The sequence below is a fragment of the Pinus tabuliformis genome, chromosome Q (genome assembly GCF_031772625.1).
Source record: "Pinus tabuliformis cultivar Carrire ecotype Pingquan chromosome Q, CPIR1, whole genome shotgun sequence".
In the NCBI taxonomy this organism is placed as follows: domain Eukaryota; kingdom Viridiplantae; phylum Streptophyta; class Pinopsida; order Pinales; family Pinaceae; genus Pinus; species Pinus tabuliformis.
In genome coordinates, this window is record NC_142296.1 from 665,510,359 (window position 1) to 665,521,357 (window position 10,999).

Below are 10,999 nucleotides of genomic sequence, written 5' to 3' on the forward strand. Positions count from 1 at the left end.
AGTTTATAGTGACAAATAATGATTGTACTGGTAAATTTAAAAAAAAAAATTACGTGTATTTAATGTAAAGTTTAGGCCAGGTTAAACAAGTTTATAGTGACAAATAATGATTGTACTAGCAAATTAAAAGAAAATATTACGTGTATTTGACGAAAAGATTAGTTTTAAAGTGTGGTATGATTAATCAATATTTTTATTATTTTCGATATTTTATTGTAATGTTTTTAAACTTTAATAGAAAGTTTTTGAACAGTAAATTTTAATATTTTAATATATATAATTTAATTATTTTAGTAATTTTTTTTAGAAAGTCTTGTTTTGGAAATGAAATTTTATCTCATTGAAATTTGAATATTTTAATATATATAATTTAATTATTTTAAGAATTTTTTCAAAAAGTTTGGTTTTGGAAATGAAATCTTACCGAGTTGAAAGTCTTGGCTTCAAATTTTGTGCTATCCCTTCTCTAGGGATGAGAAGGATCTAGTCCAACCAAACTTGAAAAAAAATGTTTTTCGAAAAATTATATGTAGATATGTCTATTGGAATTGTCTTTAGTGCGACTTTTTGGAAGCTTTTTCGGTGGATTTTTCCGATCTAATTTCTCTAAAATCTGGCATGAATTTATTGAAATCACAAGTTTGATGGGTAACCTTTGAAGTGCCATATGGGTTTTTCAGGATGATGAATCCATATATACAGTGAAAAAACCATTTTAAATAAAACAAATCAAGATTTCACCTCAAATTTTTCCACCGGATTCCTGCACCCGAAAGTCCAAAAAGTTGCACTAAAAACAACTCCATGTCTATTTTGAAATAGAGTTTTGTAAATTTTCCTTAATTTATAAATGATTTAGATTTAATAATTTGAAAATATTCTTAATCATATACATATTTTCAAAATATTTTTACTTTTATACCTTGATTACCATACTAACTCTACAAATTCTCAACATTACAAATAACACAAACATTTTAATTACTATCCATATTTATTAATCATTTTAATTTATTTAATTATAAATAACTAAAATTTATAATCTTACAAAACATCAAATAACTAACTTTTTTAACATCTTGCCAAACATCAAATAACTAACTTTTTAACCTCTATTAATTTGTTAGACTGCGACCAGTTTTAATACCTTAACTTAACGTTCTTGGCATTAGTGGACAAGGTTAAGAGATTAACCGTTTTCCATATTGATTGATGACCCGTGTTTAAAATGTTTCAACGCGTTTCTGAAATTGATTGTATTTCGAGTGCAGAATAGGATAGTACTGACATATTATAGATTAATTTATCAATTATTTAATTTATATAAATAAATAATATTATTATTATTAATATTTATATTTAATTTATATAAATTAATAAATAATATTATCATCAATAATATTTATTGTTGAATTGAAGTTTCTGGATCCATATTAAATTATGAGAAGGATTTTCAGTGTAAATCACATTATGATATATTTATTGTCGTGTTTTCAACGAGTGTGGTTCATCTTCAGAGCGAGTTGAAGAATCAGATCATGACTGCATGTTAAATAGAGAGACTAGATCTTTCTAGCTAGGAGACCAGATCTTCCTCGCTGTTGGAAGATCTGCTCTCCTTATTTAACATGCAGCCATGATCTGATTCTTCAACTTGTCGTGACGATGAACCACACCCATTGGTTTGGAACGCGTCGACAAATATATCATAATGTGATTTACGTCAAAAAATCTTCTCATAAAATAATACTGATGTTATAACATATGTTGAACTTGTTTTAGAATATCTTTTAAAACTATTTTTGCTTGGTGGAGAGTTATGGGATGTAAAGATTCGGGTTAATGGTTTTAAAGTCAATTTTGCTTAATAGAAAACTATCAAATGTAAAGAAACAAGTTAATGGCATTAAAGTCAAAAATATCTAGTAAAAGTGAAAGCCTTCACCTTTATAAATCCCTAACTAATAAAAATTCTTTAAATAACAAAATAAATTAACCTAACTAATTAGTTAAATAACAAAATAAATTAGCCTACATTTTGACAATTAACTTATAATAAATGTCAGTACTATTTAAAAAAATATCATATAAACCATTTAAATATCCCTACATTTACATTAGGTCACCATCGCAGCTCTTAGTAAAACCCCCGCCTCCACGGCCCCATGCTGTCGGATGATCTCAATTCTCCCGGTGATGTCAGACGCCTCCAACTTTCTCTGCTCCTTCCTTTTCTGCATTTACAGTCCGAGTTCACAGATCTGCCATCCCTCCGACTTCATCAGTGTCATCTGCGGTCACGTAGTTCCTCCTGACATCCCATGCCAGCCGAGGATGTAGCCAAGTAGCCGTTAGTGACTAAATTTGATTGATTTTTTTTTTAATACCAGTGATTTTTAAATTTTTAAATATGATCAATAGGTGTTGGCTTAATTTTTAAAATGGTTGGAAAATGGAAATTTTATTTATAGTTTTTCATATTCATAAAATTATTATTATTTTTTTTTAATTTATTTCACTTATTTATCTTTTGATATACAAGTTTATGATTTGCTTGAACACCTCATTTCAAGTAATGATGATGTAATGTTACAACTTGGAGATTAAATATGAAAGAGAAAGAAAATGATGAAGTTAGAGATTATAGATTCTAATTCCATGAGAAAAAAAGAAAATAAAGAAAGAGTTAAAGATTATAGATTCTGATTTCCAGTTTATAAAATCATAGCTATGATTAGGGGTATTTGGATTTATGAGAAAACTCTTACTTGGATTTTTAGAAAAATATTATCTTTATTACATTTGCAATTTTACCAGCTTAAAATTGAACACTGCAAATAAAGTGGTAGAATGCCAAAATGAGATTTTGATCATGTTAGAAAAATATGTTTAAGGATATTAGGAAAAATTTATTTGTAATCTTATAGGTTGAGAACTGAACACTAAAAAAATAAGGAATTGAGAATATTGTTCAATTTCTATATATGATATAAAGTGTACAAATTAGTTTTCAATAGATAAAATTCATAAATATTAGATATAAAATTATAATTACCATTTATATTTGTTAAAAGTTATGAAAATAATGATGTTTTTTTTATTATATGAAATTATGATACTAGATTACTGTATTTGCATTCCTCTTACATTTATGACAGAAAAATAACAAAAACATATATAATATTTAAATGAAGAAATACTATATAAATTATATTGTAGATTACTATATTTGCATTCCCCTTATATTTATGACCCAAAAAAAATAACAAAAACATATATAATATTTAAATGAACAAATAATCCTACATTTATCTAAATGGACTGTATATTGATAATGAATATTGTATTTGAAATTATAATTATGGATTGACTTTATAGCAACAATGTTTTTGTTTTTTTATTAATTTTATAATAGCATATAATTGTTAAATATTTTTGTTTTTTTAGTGTTCTGTTAAATAATTTTGTTTTATCTTTAGCTATTGCTAATGCAAGCTGATTTATCATGGTTAATCAAGGAAAACCATGCCACCCGCAATAACCCGCTAGTGGTCCTTCAAAGAGCAGGGTATTAACCTATTGATGGTCAGTGAGGGGGCAGGTTATCACCCGTGCCAGATACCTATGAATCTTGACCTGTTAACCTGGTTCCCTTAATTATCTTGCAAGATGCCTATGGATCATGGCCTGTTAACCTTCTTCCTTACTTCTCAGAAATATAAACTCTTAACCAAATAAAAACAATTTTAAATCATACTCTATACTCACAAAAATGATTGTATTACTCTTATATTTACTAAAAAAAAATTAACAAAACTATATAATATTTAAATAGACCCAAAAAAAAAAACTGTAAAACACCAAAAAACAATCATGAATACAACTCTGCACAATCAAATTTATACCCAGCCAAATTAAATATAAAACACCAAGACACCAAAGGACAATGGTGCACGATCAAATTTACACCCTGCAAAATACAGACAGACGGGAAAAAGGAAAAAGGAAAAACCCATCTGATAGGCTGCCGCACACGAACCTGAAGGACACGGAAAGACGAGGATCTGCAGAGCATGTATTAAGTGCATGCATCAATTTGTGATTCATGTAACTCATGCGCTAGTCTTTTTGGGCTCCCAGCACTTCCTGACAACACCAACCTACCCAATTGTACTTGTACTTTCACGCGGTAATTTTATTTTTACTGCAAAGAATTTTATTGGAAAAGGCATATGGTATGAGTTTAGCATATTGTAGTGTTTGGAAAATTTTAGGGATTAATATTAGTAAATGGATTAATTTTTTATAGTTGTTTCAAAAGAAATTGGTCACTTTCTATATTTTTCTAAAAATGATTTATTCAAATTTTATAATATATTATTATTTTATTTTAAAAATTGTCAAAATTATATAAAACTATTACCAATTTATATGTTTTTACAAATATCAACAAACATTTTATAAGTGGCAATTTGGGGAATAGCAATATCGGCCAAGGTTTCTAAGGCAAATTTTCATCATTAACTTTTTTTTTGGGAATTTGACATTTTATATAATTAAGAAAAAATTAGGGTTTTTGATGATAGGTGGAGGCTTCCCCAGAAAAATTGGACAAGATATTAATCCTATATACAGTTTCATTCAAATTTTTTCTTCAAATATGAATCACTTAGGAAATCTTCATGCCATTATTATTCTATTATTTTATTTGAATTGATCGGAAGTGAAATTTTGATAGACACAAAAAAAAATAAGGAGAAAACTTATAGTGACATGAATTAATTGGACAATGTTTTTTTTTTTTTTTTTTGTAAGCTAAGGTAAAATTCTATTAATAAAAATGAAAACTATGTACATATACAAATCGCCACCCGCCCAACAGGGAAACCGGGTGAACTCCTAAAAATATATAACCGCCATCCAAAAGAAATAGAAGTTCAGTTTCTCAAACCAGCCTAAATAACCCGCTAATCTATCCAAAAACATACTATTCAACACTAGAGATAGATCCATACTGTTCAGCACTGCTACCATTAGACTACTATAAACTACTACTATCTGGAAAAGGCACAAAAATCTCCATGTAGAAACCTGTTAGTGTCTTCAACTGCTTTGGCTACGGATGCATGGCATCATTCCTTACTGCATTTGCTGCATTTTCTGTCTTCACAGCTATTCCATTCTCTTTCAACAGCTTTATGAGCTGATCCATTTTCCTGTCCTGCATTAGAAGGGTCATTTGTATATTTTTCAATTCTCTTTTAAACATTGGCATGCCCTGTGCAAGCTCCACCATTTCTACTGCTACTTGCTCCAGGGCCTTAGCAAGTAAACGCTTCATTCCCCAATATACGTGCAGGGACTGCTTATAGAGGGACATCCGTCCTCTTGTATGTCCAGGGTCAGGTAAGAAGGTCTCCCAATCAGCCATCTCTGGATCATATTGATCTTGCAGGGCTTCTTCTTCTAACTTATCTATTATCCTGCGAATTTTGTAATTAGTGTCCTTGGTATAAGCGGCCTCAGCATCCTGTAACTTCTGTCGCATATCCTTCTTGGCCCGACCGTGGACACCACGTCCGGAGCCCTCCTCAGAACCACGATTCTCTTCTCGCGCTACATACCTCCCTCTGCCCCTAACGCCTCCGCGGCCCCTTCTCCCGCGACCTCGCCTGCTCCTTCCTTCATCCTCCTCGTCATCATTCTCAGAATCTATCTCCGTATCTTCCTTGGCCTCCTCTGGAACTGAATGCCTTATCCACCGACCAACTTTTCCACCGGAAGACGGGCGTGGAGTATCCTCTGCAAGAAACTCCCGAATATCTACTTCCAACTCGTCCGAATCTTCAGGGGTATCTAAGTAAATGGGAGGGAGGGATTCATCCACCACCTGCTTCCCTTTCTCTGCCATCGTAGCTCCCTGACTGCGAGTTCGCCTACCTTCAGGTTGGTTTAGATTAATGTCCATAGTATCCCCCCACTGATTCCACACCAAACAACCACCTTTACACTCTGGACTCGTAAACAAAACAATGTAACTCAACCAGGCAATTATCCTTTGTATACAAGTCTCCCACGACTTCCTCAGTGACAGCAATTCCCACTCTGAGCTTGTAAACAGGACAACTAAAACCCTTACCTTCGCTCGCCTAGCTTCAGGAAAGAAATTTGCGTCGCTGCATACATACAGTTGTCATATTCGTTTGAAATCATCAGGAGAAGGCATTTTAGGCGGTCCTATCCTCCCCTCTCGCCTCATGATTATCCTGGCACAATATGACTGCCAGGTCATGCCATCTCATGTCCTCCTGTAATGCCACCCAGCTTCCATCCAATACACAATGTGAACCGCCACATGCCCAATTTGCCAAATAATTAGCCACTCTATTACCTCTTCGCAGAACATGGGTGATTGCAATATAGTCAATCCTCCGCATTTGGTCTGCAATATCCTGAATAATTGCAGCCGTCCGCCAGCTCTTGGCTACATGGTCCCAGGCTTTGCCCCCCTGTAATTTCCGCAACATTTCAATGACAATTTGGGAGTCACCTTCAATATCAAGGTTGCGATAACCATTCCTCGCAGCAATTCGAATACCATGAAAAATTCCCCAGAGTTCCGCTTCATTATTGGACATTTCACCACCCCATTCAGCATATACCCACCGCGAGATACCGCCACTATCTCGGAAAATACCACCCCATCCTGCATCCCCAGGATTGCCCTTTGATGCACCGTCAAAGGATAATTTAATACAGTTGTCTATTGGGAACCTAAAACGATTTGGGCTCTGGATAGTAACTCGACTACGCTTATCAGTATTAGGATACAACATTGTATAGTCTAGGCTCAATTGGCGTAAAATTCGTTGCTCATCCAAGTTTAATTGCCAATCCTCCTCCCGCCATGGTTCAGACAAGATCGTCTCTTTAATCGAACGGCAAACCACGTCCCATATGCTGGCTACATGGCAGCTGCGGTCTTTAAAAATGCGTCGATTACGTTCCTTCCACACCTCCCAAATTACGAAACCCAGCGCCAAACTCCATATCCTCCTCACCAGTTTGCTATGGAAATGACCTGTTCCCCATTGTAAAATGGTATTTCTTAGACTATGAGGATCCCTATTGACCTGCCCGAAGAGAACCCGCACCTCTTCCCACAAACTTTGTGTATACAAACAGCTATTTAGCAAGTGCTCCTGGTTCTCAATATCATTATTACAAAGATAACACCGCGATGGACCAATCATCCCGCGTTTCTGCAAATGATCCCACGTCAATATCCTTTCTCTACACACTAACCATGCAAACATAGTTACTTTGGGCCACCATTTACCTTCCCACAGTTTGTTCCACTCCACTTGGTCCTCCTGTCGATCCTCTCTTGTGAGCCAATAATAAGCTTCTTTAACTGTGAACATACCTTGCATGGCCTTACCCCAACGAAGAATATCACCACCTGGACGGATCTTGATTTTCCTGGAGTCCAATTCTCTGATGAACAATATTTGAGTCTCAGGACTGATTCTCTGCTGCCATTCCGTCGGGTGTTTCCATATCCTCCACTGCTCATTCGGATTAGGCATTCTCCAGTAATCCTGAACATATTCAAGTCCCGCCCGTTGCGCACCTACTTGAAGGTCCTGTAAATGTGGATTACTTTGCAGCTTCTCACGTTGTTGCCATCCATCCGTCCAAAACCTTGCTAGATTACCTTCCCGAATTTCCCAGAACGCATACTCCCGAACTATATCTTTGTTGCTTCTTGCGAGCTCCCAGATTTGGGATCCTCTTGGAGTTTCTTGTACCCGGACGCGGCCTTCCACCGAGCCTGGCATGTTGTATTTTTGATTCCAGATACGTTTCCATATATCCTCACCCCCTTGCACCCATCTCCACCATAGCTTCGCCCCTAAAGCCTTATTCACTATTTCCAAATCTCGAACACCCAGGCCTCCTTCCTCTTTCCGCCGGATTACCTGCTGCCATGAAACTAAAGTCCATTTTCTTTGCTGTGTTGGCCCCCCCCAGAGAAATTTACCAAGGATTTGTCGTAATTTACAGAACACTCCCTTAGGGGCAGGCATGATTGACAATGGGTATATAGGAATGGATAGTAGCACTGATTTTAAGAGAACCACTCTACTTGCTAGATTCAACAATCTAAACGACCAGTTATGTAATCTTTGCTGTATCCTCTCAATCAAATTTTGCCAATTGTTTATACGCCGAGAATTACTATCTAACTGAATACCTAGGTATTTTGTCGGTAAAGCGCCCTGTCTAAAACCTAACACTCGAGTTAAATGGGCTTTTACAACTTCAGGAGAATTAAAAATAAAAGTACAGGATTTATCATTGTTAACTGCCATACCTGAAGCGGTCATAAAAGCTTCCAAGATATTTTTAAATCCCCTTACCTCTCGAAGTGAAGCTTCACCAAACAACATCAAGTCATCAACAAACTGCTGATGAGTGATGATTAAATTTGACCCCCATAATCTCAGACCTTTGATTCGACGGTCCCTGACCTGCTGCTTAATTTTCCTGCTCAAGCCTTCCATTGCTAAAATGAACAGGAATGGTGAGATTGGATCCCCTTGCCTGATACCCCTAGTGGCATTAAACGTATCTGTAGGTATCCCATTGAGCAATATTGAGAAGTTCGGAGTAGAGACCAAACTACTTATCCAAGCAATCCACCTGCTGTCAAACCCAAAAGCCCGAAGAACAGCGCGGGGATAATCCCAATTCAAACGATCATATGCCTTTGATAAATCAAGCTTCATAAGCATTCCTTTCTTTTTCTGTTGTTTTAAAGAGTGTATGACCTCCTGTGATACCACTATACCATCCAGGATCTGCCTGCCTTCCACAAAACCAGTCTGTTCAGGCGCAATCAAATTTGGTAGGAGAGGTTTCAGCTGTTTCACAATCACTGACGATATTATCTTATAGATTACGTTGCAAAGGGCAATGGGTCTGAAACCCTGTGGTTCTTCAGATGCATTACTCTTAGGAATCAGAGTGAAGAAGGTTGAGTTAATACCTGGCCAGACTTGCTGTCTGAACCGTGATTCCTCCACTGCGTCCACTATGTCTTTCCCTAGAAAGTGCCAGCTCGCCTGGAAGAATTCAATCGTATAACCATCCGGCCCTGGGGCCTTATTCTTTGCCATGTTCATTACAACTTCCTCCACCTCCTCCAGAGTGACTGCCCTCATGAGTGCCTTATTCTGGTCTACTGTTATAATCCTTGGTATTTCACTACAGATAGTAGTAATAGCCTCTGCTCTATCCCTCCGAGTTTCCGTGAGCACCCCCTTAAAATACTCCACCAGAGTCCTTGCAATACCAACTTGCTCTATCTCTCTTTCACCCTCCGCATTCCTGATAGAGAAAATTCGATTCCTCTGTCTATGTTGAATCATGGCTTGATGGAAAAATTTTGTATTCCGTTCGCCTGCTCGTAACCATCGAACCCTTGATTTTTGTTGCCATAAAATCTCCTCTTGTTTGCGTCGTTCCTCCAGCTGGCCAAGAATCCGTCCTTCCTCCCTACTATTTTCTTCATCTCTGCCTTCCAATATTATCTTCTGCTGAATCTCTTCCATTGCTCCTTCCAACCGTTGCTTAGCTTCCAAAATGTTCCCAAATTCCTTCCGATTCCATGCCTTGATTCGCTGTTTTAATTCCTTTAGCTTCAACTGAAGCGTATGCATTCTCCCATTCCCTCTACTAGTACATTGATTCCACCAGGTTTCCATGTTTTGAATGAATTGTGGATCCCTTAACCAAAAAGATTCAAAACGAAAAGGTCTGTTCCCTTTGATCTGCTTAATATCTACCTCCAATTGAATGGGCCAATGATCTGAACCAATACTGGGCAAAATTTTCGCTTCAATAAACACATCTCTATTCAAAATTTGCTCTGATATCAAAAATCGATCCAAACGAGATGCAATCTGGCTCTGCCCACCGCGGCGATTATTCCAAGTATGTACACCATTTATTGTTTGAATGTCTACCAATCCTAGATCCTTTATCATGTCATTAAACTCTTCCATAATCGGATCTTCTCGCCTTACCCCTCCTCTCTTCTCCCCTAGATGCCGAATTAAATTGAAATCCCCCCCTATCATCCATGGGAGATTCGGAATGAGAAGTCTCATAGAACGTAAGTTCCTCAAAAAGTCCTGCCTATCACTACGATTATGAGGGCCATAGACCCCAGTAAACAAAACTCTTTCCCCCATTCCAACAAGTCTAAACCTGCCTGACAAAATTCTAGGGAAGGAAAGCCAATGTTCGAAAATTACCTCCTCAGTATTCCACAAAACAGCCAATCCTCCTGCTGTCGCTGTTGCATCTAAGGCCATAACCTCATATCCAAGCTTCATTCTCTTAACAATTGCTTCCATCTGTTGACCAGTCACCTTCGTTTCCTGAACCACCATAATACTTGGCTTGTCTCTTTGCAATCGATCCTTCAAGTATCTCTGTTTCCCCTGACTATTAAGTCCGCGGATATTCCAACTTTCAACAATCATTTAAAACTTTCGAGGGGTCTGAAGGAATACCTCAGACAGAGGTATCACCCGTCCAGAATTGACCAGAGTCTCTCCCACTGCTTGAATGGATTCCGTCAACGTTCTTCGTCCTTTTTTCCTGCCGGTCTTACCATCAATAATTGGGGAATCCTGATTATCCATCACCGCCCTGGATTCCAAACATCCAGCCATCTTCTCCTTATATCGTTGAAAAGTTTCCTTGTATAATTGTTTTTCGGTGTCTGGTATAAATCTCTCGTCCAATTTTTTCCAATCCGTAAGCAGTTTCTTCATAATTATTTCTTCCTCTGTTCCACTCTCTTTAACACTTTCCTTCCCCTTCGTTGCTTGATCTAAAGGTTTATTAGTTTTACCCTTCTCCTCTCCTTCCGGCTCGCGACTAGGGCTTCGACTTTTCCTCTTTCCATCCTTAATTATTTCCATCG

The 10,999-nt window shown here is 36.7% G+C and overlaps 1 protein-coding gene across 1 annotated transcript; it reads right to left on the reverse strand.

The window, feature by feature from the left end:
* Nucleotides 1-2,117: 2,117 nt before the first annotated feature.
* LOC149221301 (uncharacterized) lies at nt 2,118-10,553 on the reverse strand. Its single transcript, XM_089387355.1, has 3 exons — nt 6,274-10,553; nt 5,144-6,176; nt 2,118-2,234 (listed from the first exon to the last, which is right to left on the reverse strand). Exons 1-3 carry the CDS (start codon nt 10,551-10,553, stop codon nt 2,118-2,120), a joined length of 5,430 nt encoding a protein of 1,809 aa, XP_089243481.1.
* Between the last annotated feature and the right edge of the window lie 446 nt (nt 10,554-10,999).

Coding starts and splice junctions, on each gene's coding strand:
- LOC149221301 (XM_089387355.1), bottom strand. CDS start 10,553: ATGATTGTTGAAAGTTGGAATATCCGCGGACTTAATAGTCAGGGGAAA. Junction 6,177..6,273: donor CATGACCTGGCAGTCATATT/GTGCCAGGATAA, acceptor GTATGTATGCAG/CGACGCAAATTTCTTTCCTG. Junction 2,235..5,143: donor CAGAAAATGCAGCAAATGCA/GTAAGGAATGAT, acceptor CTGTAAATGCAG/AAAAGGAAGGAGCAGAGAAA.